Source organism: Marmota flaviventris, chromosome 1, assembly GCF_047511675.1.
Source record: "Marmota flaviventris isolate mMarFla1 chromosome 1, mMarFla1.hap1, whole genome shotgun sequence".
Classification (NCBI taxonomy): Eukaryota; Metazoa; Chordata; class Mammalia; order Rodentia; family Sciuridae; genus Marmota; species Marmota flaviventris.
The window spans coordinates 215,044,461-215,061,382 of NC_092498.1; the positions used below are offsets into that span (position 1 = coordinate 215,044,461).

Here is a 16,922-nt window from a genome sequence, read left to right on the forward strand (position 1 = left end):
GTCTTCACCCACAGGCAGGCCCCGCCTCCCGGGCCAGACGCCTTCCACTGCCTGGCGCCCGCCAGCCGATCCCGCTCCTCCCTACGACTCCCACCCAGGACTGATATCGCCCCCACGGTTGACCCACCCAAGGGCACAACCGTGCACACGCTCACTAAGAAAACTAAAACAGCTCAGCCCGAGAAGGGGGTGCGCGATCAGCATCCTCGCCCGCCCCACGCAGTCCCAAACTAGAGGAGCTGTCTGTGGCTGACAGCCCGAGACCGGAAGTGGACTGCGGGACGTCCCGCCCACGACCGGAAGCGAGGGGCGGTGCCGTGGGAGGAGCCGCGCGTCGCGCGCTGGGGAGCGAGGCCGGTTGTCTCCGCGAGTCGGCGCGTTGGGCGCTCGGGAGGGGCCGGAGGCGGTGAGCGGCGGGAGGGGCTCGGGTGCGAGTTCAGGGAGGGGCGTGGGCCGCGGGCACCCCCGACCCCCGGCTCGGCGTCCCTCCGCCCATCCCGGGAGCCCCGCCTCTGCGTGAGGCCTCAGGCTGCTCCTTGGGGTCAGCGCCCAGCTGCCGTTTCCCCAGGTGGGACCCCGCGTCACCCCGCGGAGCCCCCACATCGTCCGCGCCGGGGGCGAGTCTACGGGCGTTTGGATTGTAGATCGGGGCTGGAGGCAGTGCTCCCGTCCCTCGGGGTGGAGGCCGGGGACGCCGCGTCCACAGCTCGGTGCAGCCCCCCACAACAAAGAGCTGTGTGCCGAGCGGGGAGCCCTGCCTGCGGCCTCGCATCTCAAGTTCCGAATGAACCAGATGAGCTGCTTAAAATTCAGCTGAGTCACGTCCAGGGCCTCTAAGTGACAAGACGTTTCCGATTTTATGGTGACGTCTGGAGTCACCATAAAAATCTTTCCAGCCAGATTGGTTGAGCAAGTCCAAGTGTACACACGAAGCCGCCTTCTCCCGCCTTGAGCACATGTGCATAGGAATAAGGTAAATCCCTGCAGGCCAGCAGGCTGGGTCCTCATCACACCTTAAGCCCATAAGTCAAAAAAGAAGAAGGGAAAACGGAGAATGGAGTGGTTTATCCCTATCTAACAACCGTATTATAAAAGGCATCAAAATCAATTCTTGGGCCTTTTTCTTTTTTTCAGAAAAGAAAAGCATCGTTCAAATTCAGGTTTATGATGAAACCAGCCTCAGTGATCCACTGATCTGTGGAACTCAGTGTGACCAGGTGAGTACAATGTGGAATGGAACAGGCTCCTAGATAGGGTGTGGCCAGTGCACCTTTTCCTGTACTTAGGTTGTACCCAGAAGGAGGGACTAAGAGTGAAAGTATCTTAAGAAAAATTATTTGATGGCTTATATTCAGGGGAAGGATTCTAAAACATGTATGTGTAAATAAGTAAATATAGTTAAATGTATATAAGCCTACAAGTAACTTTAAGCATATGTAATTATTTTCTGTATGCCCTGATATTTAAAAATGCAGGATTTTATGTAAATATAAATATAAAAAATATTTATGTGTATTTATTCCTATTTATTTAGTGTTATTAGGCTTCCGACTAAAGGCTTCCAGGATACTTAGCAGCATTTCTCAGACCCATCCCATTCTAAACCTATAAATCCTCCACAAAGCTTCAAAACACAGGGGTATTTGCAGAAAAGAAGATTTGAGCATCCTTGTTTAGTAACAGAAATTTTAAATTAGGTTGAACAGCAACCAGATGTATTTTGAACAGTTGTTTGTCCCCCCCCCCCCCAAATTGAGTTTTAAAACATTTGGGAAGAGCCTGGGGCTATAGCTCAGTGGTAGAATGCTTAACTTGCACCTGTGAGGCACTGGGTTCTGTCTATAGCACCACTTTAAAAATTTTTTTAAAAAAGTAAAATAAAGGTATAGTGTCCACCTGCAATTGAAAAAAAGAATTTAAATTTTAAAAATTTGGGAAATTGATTAAGCAACAACTCATAGACTAAAGGCGAAGAAACTCATTTCAAAAAAAAAAAAAGATGGCCCTCAACACTTTGCCTCCTAATAGGAATTAACTTATTTCTTAAAACTTCTGAAATAGCAATATGGCCCATTTTATAATGCTGAGAATCTCAAATTATTTTATTTTAATTGTGGGATTTTATTAGGTATATGTGTGTTTCTCATTCTAGCTTTCTTGTAACATTGTTGAAGAATGCTTATCACACCATATACATTATTTGGGTACACAATTTAGGGTGACAGATTGTTCCTATTTATTTGAGACTAAGGGGTTTTCCAGGGCACAGGACACTCAGTGTTCAAACCAGGACAGTCCTAGGCAAACAGCAGTTGGTCACCTCCTTGAGCCATGCCCTGGTCCAGATGCATGCAAACCCTGGAGAAAACAGACCTCGTACTGCCTCCGTGGAGTGTCCATTCTAACTGGGAAGATGAATTTAAATGAGTATTATAGGACTCACTGTGAGGAGACAGAGAATCCTCTTGGAAAATGCTAGTATCTAGCTTGAGAGTAAAAGGGGGGGTTGAGTCTAGCTAGTTGCAGGGTTAGATGGGTGAGGGCCCTAAGGTGTGTTCAAGAGACCACGAGCATGTCGAGGGAACAGCATAAGGAAAACCTCTGAGCAGGAGAGGACCCAGCACATTCTGGGAACGGGGAAGACAGCGATGACTGAGGCCTAGGCAGCAGAGAAGAATGGGTGTGCATCAGACCCAACCCAAAGGCAGAAGCAGACCTGGCCTGGCTGTTCTCTGTTCTGAGGCCAGTGTGGGGACACCAAGGACATGAGAGCTGGAGGGTGGTATGATGTGCATTTGCTCTCAGGCTGTGGGACTTCAGGACTCAGATGAAGGCTTGAATCAGGCAAGATAGGAGTTGTTAGGGAGAAGTTTGGGAATCAGATGATTGTTCCTGAGTTTTCATGGTGCTTATGAAGTAAGAAAGAGGTAGAAAGATGGAATTGGGGAGTTTAGAACAGAGAGAAAGTGCCAGTGCTCGCTCTCATTGCTCTCACTGAAAGCACATTTGCATTCATCAGGTGGCACCAAGGACTAGTGTGCTTCTGACTTCTACCTGTGCAAACCTGCAGCCAGCCCCTCACCCAAGGCCACATGCCCACCCTTGTTTTGCCACTCCCAGGATCCTTCCTGCATCTTAGAGGAGTCAGGCCCAAGTATGTTTACAGCTGCCCTGTCGTACTCTGGTAGCTGCTAAACACAATGAAAAGGTCATTTTCTCTGTCCCACAGATAACATTTTAAAACTCAATAGCCACATCTGGTTAGTTAATGGCCACCATATTGGACAGAGCAGTATTATAGAACATTTCTGTCATCCCCCAAAGTTCTACTGGACATCACTGATGTAGAATGGCCCATCCTCTGTGACCCTTTTCCAACATCAACATATCCAGGGCAGGGCAAGAGTCACCAAATCCAACTGAACAGGAACTCCTTCTGCCCCAGTGGGAGAGTTCAGGAAGAGGAGCTTGTGGCCTGAAAGGATCTCAGTGCCTCCTCTGCCTGCTTTCCTCTTGGGGTCCCAGTGAACTGGCTGGATCCCAACCCTTTCTCCCTCCTCAGTTCAGTAACCAAACTATACCTGAGCACAACTTAGGTCCCTGCTGGGGAGATAGGACCTCCTGTACCTGTGGAGGCAGGACAGTTCTGTCACAGTTCCCGGGTCAGCTGGCCTTGCACAAAGACCTCAGGAAGGTTTGATGTGAGGGGCCGCGGTCTGCACTTCTGTCACTGTGGTGTGCATTGGTGACTGCCAGGGGCATCACCCTTAAGGTGGTGGTAGTGGTGGACACCAGGTGGTGGTATGTGAGGAAGCCAGTGGGATGGGAGTGAGTGACTCTGGCTGGGTTGAGGGAAAGAGACTGGCAGTAACGGAAAGAAAACCATGCTCGGAGCATAGGTGTGTTCCACTGCTGAGGATCCTAGACCCGACTTGAATGGAGAGAGGGAGAACTTGAAAGGAAAGGATGACCAGAGACTATCAAGAGTGGACGGCTCCTACAAAGCAGGAGACGGACCCCAGGACAGAGCTGCCCAGTGCAGCCTGCAGAGAGCAGGGGGGGGGGGGCTATGCCTTGTCTAACAGGGGGAGGGAGGCAGGGCAGATCTCTCAGGGGTGTTGTGGATCAGGAATGCAGGAGCAGTGTGGCTGAAAGGGTCTGGCTTGGGACTGTCCGAGGTTTCAGGGGACTTCCACCTGGGGCGGTGCCATCTGCAGGATCCACGCACTCCAGGATTCTCCAGGCCTCCCTGTGGCTGGCAGGTCAGTGCTGGCCTCAGCTCCTCTCCCCCTAAGCCTCAGGCAGGGCCTCTTGCTCGTCTCCAGCCTGAAAGTCGATGTCCCCTGAAGCAAACAAGCATACAGGAGCCTGAGGCGGAAGCTGCAATGCCGTCTAGGACCTGTCCTCAGAAGTCCTTCCTGTCGCCCCCTCGGCAGAGCCAGCCCTCATTCAGGCATGTCAGGGGACACACAAGAGTGTGGCCCAGGAGGCTAGGGTCTCAAGGCCGATTAGGAAGCTGGTTGCCTTGGAGGGAAATAGGGAGCTTTTGCAAGACTCGCGGGGAGGCGACAGGTGAGGTGAGTGAGGCTACATGGTCCTGTGGGGTTGTCCTGCAGAGTTGGTGGCTCTGTTCATGTTGATGAGCTTGTTTGTCTAGAGGTGACCATATCACAGCCCTTGTGTAGGCTGATGTGCTCAAATGTGGCCACACGCAGATGGTGATGGAATCCTGGCTGGCTGCAGTTCTGCTGGGCCGCCGTAAGCTCGAGGTGGGGATAAGGACATGTGTTGACAGGGGGATGATGAAGTCGAGCTAGGTGTGTGTGAAATGAGAGAAGAGCTGGCCCATGACGATCAAGGAAATGGGAGAGGGTGGCTGGAGCCGGGTATGCTCAAATGGGAGGAGAGAAAAAAATGAGTGAACAGTAGAAAAGAAAGAAGGTTCAATTCGGAGAGATGGAAATTTCTGATTGTTCCAGGTGGTACACCAGGGCCAGTGGATGACCATGGCAAGGTCGGGTCGATGGGGAACGGGGCAGGGGCCCTGGAGTTGGGACACCCCTAATGTTATGAGCATCACAGCCATCCACCAAATGAGGTGGGACTGGAGGCTCAAGGAATAATGAGAGTCAGGGGCAAAGTCTCAGAATTTGAGGGGTCGCAGCTGTGAGGTTTGTGATAACAACTGGGATGAGAAGAATATTCAGGAGACTCAGTGAAGCCACAGTTTTGAAGAGGAGTGGAGCAGTGACATATTGGTCCTACCCCTGGGGGCAGGAAGATAGCTGTGCCATCGTGTGGCTCTGCCATTATGATACGCAGTGTGCTGGTTTTCATGCACCCTTCCTAGCTCAGAGCTTCCTCCCTGTGTCAGGCCGTAAAGGGAAATTTCTCTTCTCCAAGGCAGAATCTAGTCTTCTCCTGCCTCTGGTTGGCCATAGGGGAATTCTCTGACCTACCTTGTCTGATAATGGTCATAGACACTGCTCATTCCAGAGGGGTTCTGTCCATGCTCTGGGTAAGGAAAGCCCTACAGAGAGGCCAGGGAGATCCGAACAGACAGGCCTGATGGCTTTCCCTGCTCCATCTGTTGGCCGTCATGCCTGTGCAGTGAAGTCTGCATAAAAATCCAAAAGGACAGGGTTCTGAGAGATCCCAGGTAACTGTACGAGAGGTTCCCGGAGGGGGACACAGCCAGAGAAGGCACCCCTTCCCCATGCGTCCCCTGTGTACCTCCATCTGTGCCTTTGTAAGTGTCTGTAGGTGATTCCCTGAGTTCTCCAAGCCATTGAGTAAGTACATCAAACCTGAGGAGGCGCTTGTGGGAAACCCCATTTACAGCCATTGGTCAGAGCACACAGAACAACCTGGGACTTGTGAATCACATTTAAAGTGCAGGGGAAGGCCTTGGGGACGAGCCCCCAACCTGTGGGCTGTGACACCCTGTCAAGGGAGAAAATGTGCCCAGCTGGTGTCCACTGCAGAATCATTTGTCTACTTGTTTGTGGGGAGAAATCCACATAGCTGGTGTCAAAATTCCATGCTGATGTGGTGTGAGAGTGAAAGGAAAACAGTTGCTTTTTTATTATTATTTTTCCCTGACATACAACCTGCTAAGCAGAATAAAGACCAAGTGTGGAAGACAGAACTTGTATTTTGAGACAGGCTAAGAAAGACTTGTCCTCAGCAGCCCCAAGAGGGAGAGACTGTGCAGACTTCCTGTCTCCTGCTTGTTCCAGAGCGCTCTCCCAGTGCCCTGTGGGAGCAAGAGGAGGGTCCTGTTTCCCACCACCCTGGTGTTCAGAAGCTTTGCTGTTGGAGTCACAGGATGGCAGCTGCTGTTCTGCCCCCCACTTATGGTGAGTCAGGGGGTCTTGGCAGCCCATTTCAGGCTTGAGGGTCCATAGCCCCCAGAGCAGTACAGAGGAGAGGGCCCAGAGGCCCCGGGGTCAGGTGGGGTGGCTCCTGGGACTTAGGACTTGGGTGTTTGTATGTTAGTGCTCTGTCACCTACATGGTGAATATGTGGGAGGTTTTGAATTATACCCTTAATTCTTTCGGTAAACTTGAAAAAAACTTGAGAACCTCAATGTCCTCATCTGTGAGATGACAGCAATCTCTTCTTTATGTGCAGTCAGACCTTTGAGTCCTGTTTTCTGGCCAGGGTGAGACAGCTTTGTCCAGGTTTTCTGTGAAGGTGCAGGTGGGTATCTGTGTGGGTGGGCTTGTTTATGGGCTGTGTGTCTTCGTGTATGGTCAAGCACAGGTGGATGGAGAAGCCTCCAGAGTGTCAGCACTGGGCATTCTGGATTCTTGTGACTTGTTCCTTCTTCCCCAGATCAGTCCTCCCTGTGCCCAGCCCCTCATAGGAAACCATGCAGAGGGAAGGAGGGGCTGGCTGGTGAGCTCCTGGCCAGCTGGCTACAGGTGAGTCGGCTCTTCCTTTTTCCCTGTCGTCATTCCTTTGGACTTGCTTCCTTTAGTGGCCTGGAGCCTCACAACTGATGGGTCCTTAGACATCACAGGATCCCCAGGCCCCCTATGAGGGTTCAGGGGCTGCACAGAAGACGTCCAAGTACGTCAATACCTACTACATTGTCAAAGCTCCCTCTTAGCTCCATAAATGCATCACGTGCTTCTGAGAGTTCAAGGGGAAGCTGAGAAGAGATGGCCATGTCCTCAACTCAGACAGTTTCTTTTTATAGTTGTAGATGGACACCGTGCCTTTATTTTACTTTATTATTTTTTATGTGGTGCTAAAGATTGAACCCAGTGCCTCACACATGCTAGGCAAGCACTCTGCACTGAGCCACAGCCCCAGCCCCTCAGACAACTTTTGATGGCTATGGGGAATCATTCATTCCTTTACCAGGTATTTCTGCTCAACCCTGGAGTTGAGGGAAAGAAGACTCCAAGGGCTCACAATCAGTAGGAAAAGAAGGTCTCTGTAGCGCAGGATCTGGGGGTGGGCCCAGTAGACAGGAGGCAAGCACGGAGGACAGAGCCCAGACCTGCCCACCCGTATCCTGCTCTGGGTTTCCTGTCCCTGGATCTGTCATCCTGGACCTCTTCCTGTTGGTTTTGGCAGCTCTGTAGCTAAGCCATAATGTTTGTGATGGTCTAGGACCTGGTGACCTTCAAGGACGTGGCTGTGGAGTTCTCCCAGGAGGAGTGGGCATTGCTGGACCCGTCTCAAAGAACTCTGTACCGAGACGTGATGCTGGAGAACTGCAGGAACCTGGCCTCCCTTGGTAAGCCCAACGTCAGCCCTGCATTGATTTAATGGCTCAGGTGGCAAGACTTTCCTTTTATTCTGATTTTATTTTTATTGATGTAAAATTCAACAGTTGAATTATTGCAGAATGTACCTTCAAGTGGCTTTTAATGTTCTCAGTGTTGTGTGCCATCATCAGCACTACAAAGTCAGAACTCTTTGTCACCCCTGCTCTGGTTTAACTGTGGTGTCTCCCCCAAAGGTTCATGTACGGGAAACTTGGTCCCTAGTGAAACAGTACCAAGGTAGTGGGGCCTGGTGGAGATGAGTAGATCAGGGAGCAGCACTCTTAGAAAGGGAATGAGTCAGGTCGGTGGCACCAGGTTAGTTCTCTCGAATATAGGTTGTTGTAAAGGGAGGCCACCCCATGTGCTTAGTCCCATCTCTCGGGAGCTGGTTCCCTTCCCACTTCTCTACCATGTTATAACAGAGCTACAGAGGCTTCTCTAGAGGCCTGCACCATGATGTTTCAACTTATCAAATTTCAGAATCATTAGCCAAAATAAAACCTCTTTAGCTTATATATATAAGTACTGAGCTTCAGGTATTTCATTGTAGCAAAATATCCTATTCCTTTTAAGCAGTCAGTACCATTACCTTCTCCATCCGTTGCTGCTGGTAACCATTAACCTGCTTTCTATCTATGGATTTGCCAATTCCCAACATTTCATGTAAATGAAACTATAAAATATGTAACCTTTTGTGTGTTTTTTTCATGTGACACAGTATTTATAGCTCTGTTGTATATATCAGTGTTTCGTTCCTTTTAATAGGAACTGAATAGTATTCCATTGTGTGGACATGATTGAATTTTGTTTATCCACTCATTGGATGATAAACATCTGGGTTGTTTCCACTTTGGGGCTATCATGAATAATACTGCTGTGAATATTTGTGTGTAAATTTTTGTTGACACACCTGCTTTCAGTTATCTTGGCTGGGGATGCTGACAGGTCATGATACTTGTTTAGCTTTTAAGGAACTGCCAGCCCTTTCCACAGCAACTGCACCAATTTACATCCCTACAGTGAGAGAGAGTCCAGCGTTCTCCACCTCCCCACCTGTGTCCTTGGTGGCAGCCATCTGAGAGATGTGGAGTGGAGTCTCACTTTGATCTGCATTTCCCCGTGACTGACCACACTGAGCCTCTTTCCATGCACTTCCTGGCTGTTTGTATCTCTTCTTTGAAGAAGTGTCTATTCAAATCCTTTGCCCATTTTTAAATTGGTTGTTGGTTCTTCTCTTAGTGGGTTGTAAAAGTTTGTTGTGTCTTCTGGGTAGTAAACCCTTTATTTGCAAATAATTTCTCTCCATTCCATGGGTCTCTTTTCATTTTCAAGATATTCTGTCCTTTGATGCATAAAAATTGTAATTTTGATAAAGTCCAGTTTACCTCGTTGCTCCTTGCACTTTTGGTCTCTTACCTAAGAAACCATTGCCGAAGATAGTCGTGAAGACTTAGCCCTGTTTTCTTCCAGCAGTTTTCTAGTGTCAGCATTTAGATCCAGATGTTTGAGTCATTGGGTTAATCTTATATAAGATGTGGAGAAGGCGTCAGCTTCATTCTTTAGTATGTGAGTCCCCAGTTGTGCACCTTTGTAAAAGAGGCTAGTCTTCCCCAAAAAAAATGGTCTTGGGGCCTTGTCAAGTATTACTTGGCCTCAGGACGTCAGAGCCTGTGTGCTCGCAGTTCTCCCGATGTCCTCAGGTGTGTCCTTGCTAGTTCCTTACTCTCTCTCGGTAACTGTTGCTTTCTGGTAAATTTTATAAGGTAATGTGAGTCTTCCTGCTTGTTCTTTTTTAAGACTGATTTTCCTATCCAGGTTCCTTTGCAATTCCATGAATTCTAAGATTTGCTTCCATTTCTGGGGAAAAAAACGGAAGGGGATCAGGATTTTGATATGGTCGCCTTATCTCTGTGGACTACTTTGGGTGGGACTGTGATCTTAACAATAGTAAGCTTCCCAGTATGTATCCTTCTGATGCTCATTTGTTTTATTTCATTCTGTTAGAGAAGATGCTTTTTATGATTTTATTATTTTATTTATGAGGTGGGCTCTTGCTGCATTGCTCAAGCTGGTCTCAAACTTGTGTACTGAAGCAGTTCTCCTGCCTCAGTCCCCCGAGTAGCTGGGGCTCCAGGAGCACACCCCTGTGCCCAGTGAGTTCATTGTTTTTAAATTTAGTGAGCCCTGTTTTATGGCTTGACATATGACCTGCCAGAGTTCCATAAGCATCTGGGATCAGCGTGTCTTCTCTTGTTGGATGGCTGCTCTTTGTGCCTTTTAGGTCCAGTTAGCTTGAAGTATTTCTTAAGTCCTCTGTTTCCTTATTAACCAATATGAGTTATTTTATTCGTTATTGAAAATGAGGTATTAAAGTCTCAAACCACTAGGAATAGAACTCTTTCTCCTTTCGATTCTGTCATTTTTTTATTTTGAAGTTCTATCAGGTATGTATTGTTTATAATTACTGAATTTTCTTTGTGAATCGGCCCTGTACGTTTATATCGATGATGCATATGACATCTTTACTCGTATCTTGAGCAGTCTTTTCTCAAGCGCAGCGTTCAGCCGGACCTCAGCAGAGGCTGCCCTCTCTTCTCGGCTTTTGTCTGCAGTGCCTCTGTGCACCCTTTTCTCTCCTCTCATTGTCAGCATGTTGGTGTCTTCACTGTAAAATGAGTTTCCTGTAATACATAGCATGTCACTGGATTATTTTTACATGCATTCTGCCAAAATCCGCCTTTTAATTGAGCCTCATCCTTTTTTTCATTTTTGTTTCTCAATTTTTCCATTATTGTTAACTATTTTCTCATGGGCTGTTTTGATTCCCATTCTTTTGTGTGTTCTTCAGATATTTTCTTAGTGGTTGCCCTCAGGATTACCATTTATGTTTTCATTTGTTATAACAGTCTAGTTTGGTTTAATACCAGCCTAATTTCAATAGTAAAAGAGACTTTACTCCTATGTAGCTGTGTTCCTTCTCCCATAGTTGTTTTGTCTCAAATTGTATCATCATGAATCGTGCGCCATTAAGGTAGATTTATAATTAATCAATTTAGGCCTTTATCTTTAAGTGATATCAGAAAAATAGAAAAGTTGCAAACCAACCCTATATCTTCCTTGACTTATATTCACCTCTGTGTTTACCTTTACCTGTGTTCTCTAATTCTGTTTGTCCCGGTGCTGAGGATGAAAGCCGGGCAAGTGCTCTCCCTCGGAGCCGCCCCAGCCCTGCCAGTGCTCTTCCCTTGTGTGGATTGGAGTTACTTTCCATTGTCCTTTGATTTTAGCCTGAAGGTGTCCCTTTAGCCTTGTTGTTGTAGGGTAGCTGTACTCCAGAGTTCTGAACTCCTAGGGGCATGGGGGGCTGTTCAAAGCCATACACATCAAACATCTTTTTCCCCACTTTTTCTTCCAGGCTTTCTGGTCCTACTAATTTTGTTTGCATCTACTCTCTGGCAGGACTGACTAATACATTGGCCTTTAAATCTGTCACATGTGGAAGGTTCACAGCTAATTTGTACTAGGTTTACTGAGAGACCAAAGACGACACCTGGAGATGGGATGTGAGTCAAAGGGTTAATTGAGAAATGCCTGCAGGGAGTGTCCAGGGGCAACAGGCTGGGCCAGTAGCACCTTCATCCTTCACAGTGCTTCCTTGAATAATGCCTCCATCCCTCACAAAATGACTCCAGAAAACAGCATGTCCATCCCTCTCAATACTTTGTCCAGTGGTCACTGGCTAGACAAGTAGCACTTGTCCTCTCCACAGTGCCCCCAGTTCCACACCAGTTACCACAGGAAAAGGGGTTTATAAGCTAGACTACAGAAGTAGTGACATCACTAGCCAGCTTACTTTGTCCCTATAGGACCAGCACCCAAGGAACTTGGCATGCGTGTAAGAAAGCAGCTTTCTACAGGTAACACTACTTACCCTAATTCCCAGGGTCCTTCAGAATATTATGTATCTGGACATTCCAGCTTAGACTCACCCTCATTGTTCCATTAATTTGGCTAGGTTTGGGGGAGAGGGGAGGGGCACTTCAGAGGCATGGTGTTTTACTGCCCTTCTCTGCAAAGTTGACACGGATCCCAGATCACAAGAGTTGGGAGTTAGACAAATAAGGCAAGCCCTTTGACCCAGTCCTGCAGGAAGCCCACAGACCGGTCAGAAGAAATCACTGAGTGAAGTCCTCTGTGCTCCCTCCATGAGTAGTAATGCTGGCTCTTGTCTTCCCGGCCAAAACAGAGAAGATTGGTCTGGTTCCGTTAAAATGTCATAATACTCTTACCCAGATCCAGCTATTTATTTTTCCCTTGATTAGACATTTAACTGACTGCTATAAACTTTTGATAAGTTTCCAGAGCTCCAATAAAGATGATCTTGAACATTTTTGCAGTTTATTTATACAGTCTTTTATGGAGGGATGGGCGCTTAGAGTTCCCTACTCGACTGTTTTCATTGCTGTCACTGTGGACAGTCTTTATTGAGTGCCTCTCTATCCTTGGGTCTGGGAGGGCTTGGGGATAGTGGTGAACAAGGTAGACAGATCTGCCTCCTCACAGAGCTGTCTAATGCCCTCTCTGTGCACAGAACATCTCTTGTCCTAACTCTCAATACTAAGTGAGGGCCTCTAAAAGATGTTTCTGACTTTAGGCATGGGCTTCTGGAACTATTTAAGCCCTGTCATCCTGAATATTGAGTTAAGGATACTTTCATTTTTGTTTCTTGTAAGTTACAATGTTCAGAATTTAGATTAAATTATTTCACTGCTTCTGAAGTCACACTTTTCCATCTTCAGAAGTCTTGGCTTTAGTTTTCATGGAGTTGCCTGTCCTGCAGACAGTCTCTGCACACCATGTGTATTTTCTCCATAAATAGGGTGTCATGTTGATAAACACAGTTTGATCTCCCAGTTGGAGCAAGAAGACAAGACGGTGACAGAGGAGAGAGGAATCCTTCCCAGCACCTGTCCAGGTGAGCACCAGGTAGATATGAGTCCTTGTGAGGAACGGCTGTGGCCATGGACTCAGGAGTTGGGAGTATTATCAGAGAATTCGAAAAATGACAAAGACGGACAAGGAAGTTTCTTGTGTACTCTTTTTCTTTTCTCGTCAGTTCTCCATCATCTCATACTTTACTTTTGCTCTAGGGAGAAATTAAAATGCAGCTGTTTTCTAAATTTAAATCCCACTTTTCTTTTCTGATAATACCTTGTTAGTCTTTTATTAATCTTTCTAGAATCCTTTATTTTAATTAGTGCATGATAATTATACACAGTAGATTCATTATGATATGTTTGAACATATACATAACATAATTTGATCAACTTAATGTCCTCCTTCCCTTCCTCTCCTCCTCACCTCTGATCCCCTTTCTTTATTCTCCTGGTCTCCCTTCTGTGAGGTCCCTTTTTAAATTTTTTTTTTCTCTTTAGCTTCCACATTATAATTGTTTTTAAAAAAACTAATACCTAAAATTTCCATAACAAAGCCCCCTTCATTGCAAACCCCCTCCAGGACCAACTGCAGTCATGTGGTAGTCTTTTCTTTTCCTCATCAACATAAATTTCTTTTCAATTTGTTTCAGATTTGGATACTGTACTTAAAACCAAATGGCTGACTCCTAAGAAGCATGTTTTTAGAAAAGAACAGACTAAAAGTATAAAAATGGTAAGACAAGGAATGATTTCTGGTTTTCCATAGTAGGAAAAAATCCCATGCTAGAAAAGAAATAACCCAGACACTCATTGTGGAAAGTGTCATTTACACTTGAGAAAATGGTGTCCCTAGAGAGATACTGCAAAACTGCTGTGACTTTGGAGAAAAGTGTAAGTTAACTTCTAACTTGTTTCTTCACTGAGTGTTCTCACAAATAATTATTTCATTAAATGTGACTCAAGTATTGTCCATTTGAAACATAAATTGGTCTTAAATTTATCAGAAAATGTCTAGTGAATATAAATACCTGTGGCAAAGCATCTCTCTTTTTCAACTTCAAAGACTTAAGTCAGAAGCCATACATAAGCTGAAAGTAGCCAAAACATCAATTATAACGATGTAGCAAAATTCCTAGGAAAGAGAATTGATACACAAATATCAAATATTTAAAATATTATGTTATAGTTACCATTCACCTCTCAATCAACAGGAAAGAAGTCATCGTGGAGTGAAAATCAATGAATGTAATCAGTGCTTTAAAGTCTTCAGCACCAAATCTAACCTTACTCAGCACAAGAGAATTCACACTGGAGAAAAACCCTATGACTGTAATCAGTGCGGAAAATCCTTCAGCAGCAGGTCTTACCTTACTATTCATAGGAGAATTCATAATGGAGAGAAACCCTATGAATGCAATCACTGTGGGAAAGCCTTTAGTGATCCCTCATCCCTTAGGTTGCACGTGAGAATTCACACCGGAGAAAAACCTTATGAATGTAACCAGTGTTTTCACGTCTTCCGCACTAGTTGTAACCTCAAAAGCCACAAGAGAATCCATACAGGGGAGAATCACCATGAATGTAATCAGTGTGGAAAGGCCTTCAGCACCAGGTCCTCTCTTACTGGACACAACAGCATTCATACAGGGGAGAAACCGTATGAGTGCCATGATTGTGGGAAAGCCTTCAGGAAGAGCTCCTATCTGACACAGCACGTGAGAACTCACACAGGAGAGAAACCCTATGAATGTAACGAGTGTGGGAAATCCTTCAGCAGCAGCTTTTCTCTGACTGTGCACAAGAGAATACATACTGGAGAGAAACCCTACGAGTGCAATGACTGTGGGAAGGCCTTTAATAACCTCTCTGCTGTTAAGAAGCACTTGAGAACTCACACTGGAGAAAAGCCCTATGAATGTAACCATTGTGGGAAATCTTTTACCAGCAACTCTTATCTCTCTGTGCACAAGAGAATACATAACAGGTGGATATGAGTTGTGATGGGAAATGACTGGAAATCTCTATGAGAAAGCACTTGTTGACCTCTCACCCTAAGACAACCTGAGAGAACTCACACCAGGTATATAAGTTATCTGTTTCTGCCTAACAAATCATTCCCTAAAACTTTGACTTAAAACAAGAAGCATTTATTATTTCACAGTTTCCAAAAGGAATTCAGGAACAGTTTAGCTTTGTAGTTCTGGCTCAGAATCTCTTGAGGTTTCAGCCCAGATGTCAGGCAGGGCTGTGGTCAGCAGGTCTTTGCTAATGAAGGGTCCATTTCCAAGATGGCCCTCACATGCCTAGAAAGTCGGTGCCGGTTGTTGACAGGAGACTTCCTGACCACATAGGCCTTTCCACAAGGCTACGTAGCTTTACGATGTGGCAGCAGGTTCCTCCCAAAGCAAGTGATTCAAGGGAGGGCCACTGAAGAAGCCATAATGTCCTACCACCTAGGCACAGAAGGATGTTTTCACCTCTTTCATATGGAATCGGTCACAGAATGATAGTGATACTTTGTGGGAGAAGACTACAGAAACATGAGTATCAGGAGACAGATCAGAGACCCTTCTTAGAAAGTTGCCATGAAATTAATGAAGAAAAGCTTTCAGCAGACCCTCATCCTTTTAATCATTGTGACATAGCCTCAGTAAGCTCTGGTCCATCCATTCTGGAGAGAAACCTGTGAGCACCGTCTCTGTGGTAAAGCTTTCAGCCCACACTCACTCCGACGTGCCCGAAAGATTATGTATTGGGAAAAACCTGAGGAGTGGAATGATGATAGGAAACCCTTCAGTAATAGCTCCCACTCAGGGGAAAGCCCTCTGAAGGTCAAGAGTGTGTGTCTGACACACGTGAGATCACACAACAGAGGAAGACTCCAGAAATGTGTAAAACCCTGTGGCCCAAACGTCCACATTACTGACCACCAGACATTGAGGTATGCCCACAGTGACTATGGGAAAGACTTGAATGTTCTGGAGCTTGAACACAGGGCCTTGCGCATGAGTGCTCTACCACTGAGCTACACCTCCAGCCCTTTTTATTTTGAGACAGAATTTTGCTAAGTTGCCCAGACTAGCCTCAAACTTGCAATCCTCCTGCCCCAGGCTCTCACGTAGCTGGAGTTAACAGACATGCACCCCCACATTTGACTTGTTCTCTCACTTTTTTAAAGATGAAAATTTATTTATTAACACAAAGAACAGGGAAAGCCTTCAAGGATGCCTCTTGTGTTAAATGGTCCCTGAATGCAAAACCTATAAGTGTGTTTGGAAGTTTTTCAGTGATTCAGGAACTCACTAGGGGACACCAGGAGTGGAGTCTGTTAGGTGCCTCCGTCTCAGCACTTCATGAATGACTGCAGAATAATCTGTACTGGAAACAAACGTGCAGTGAGTGTAGAGTCCCCTGCCAACATCTCACCTGCAGGCTGGACCACTAGCTCATTAATTTTTCAGTCTGTTTTTTTGTTTTGCTTTGTTTTTAATATTTTCTAAGTTGTCAATGGATCTTTATTTATATGTGATACCGAGAATCGAACCCATGCCTCACACATGCGAGGCAAGCACTGTACCACTGAACTGTAGCCCCAGCACTTCAGTATGTTTTCATATAAACATTTGTGTCTTTATCATTTTCCTAAAATGAACCCTAAGTTGTGTTCCAAAATTTTACTGCAATGTATTTATTATAATTTACCCTTTGAAAACACTGGTACATTGCATATTCAAAAAGTTATTTCTGAATAGCTCCCGAATGCTCTCATCTTAATGGACATTAAACAACATTTCTGGTGCACTTTTTTCAAAGTGGTATTTTTGTCAGAATTTGTGGGCTTTATGAAGCTATTTTCTCCTTCTATACTTGTGTGACAGATGCTGTTAGCTTCTTTCCCAATGTCCATTCTCCCCTACTTACTTAACAGTTTGTTCAGGTTGTCTGTAAGCAGAATTGAAAATTATCTGCCACCTTTCCTAAAGCCCAGGCAGTCTTTGTTCCACTCTCCTGGACACGAGGACTGGGCAGGACTCACTGGGGGCGGGCAGGGAACTGAGGGAAGCTCTCTTTTCTATTCATTTTACCATTACTTTCTCTTGGAAAGGTCTGCAGATTGAAAGGTTTATTTATTTGGGGGGTTTGGTTGCCTTTTTTTTTTTTTTTTTTTTTTTTTTTTTTTACTGTGTTGACAACTAGAGTGCAG

General features: G+C 45.9%; 1 protein-coding gene across 7 annotated transcripts; it reads left to right on the top strand.

Annotated features, from left to right (window-relative positions):
- The first annotated feature begins 320 nt into the window (after positions 1 to 320).
- Znf558 (zinc finger protein 558) lies at positions 321 to 16,519 on the top strand. Of its 7 annotated transcripts, XM_071603085.1 has the most exons (10): positions 321 to 406; positions 897 to 973; positions 1,135 to 1,217; positions 6,240 to 6,359; positions 6,838 to 6,926; positions 7,624 to 7,750; positions 11,648 to 11,698; positions 12,661 to 12,756; positions 13,369 to 13,451; positions 13,930 to 16,519. In XM_071603085.1, the coding sequence occupies exons 4-10, from the start codon at positions 6,329 to 6,331 to the stop codon at positions 14,710 to 14,712; spliced, it is 1,260 nt and encodes a 419-aa protein (XP_071459186.1). In that variant the 5' UTR covers positions 321 to 406; positions 897 to 973; positions 1,135 to 1,217; positions 6,240 to 6,328; the 3' UTR covers positions 14,713 to 16,519. The 7 variants fall into 7 exon arrangements, with proteins under 7 accessions (XP_071459186.1, XP_071459190.1, XP_071459197.1 ...); XM_071603089.1 differs by lacking the exon at positions 897 to 973 and having other exon boundaries at positions 348 to 406; XM_071603096.1 differs by lacking the exon at positions 897 to 973 and having other exon boundaries at positions 354 to 406; positions 6,191 to 6,359.
- Positions 16,520 to 16,922: the final 403 nt, after the last annotated feature.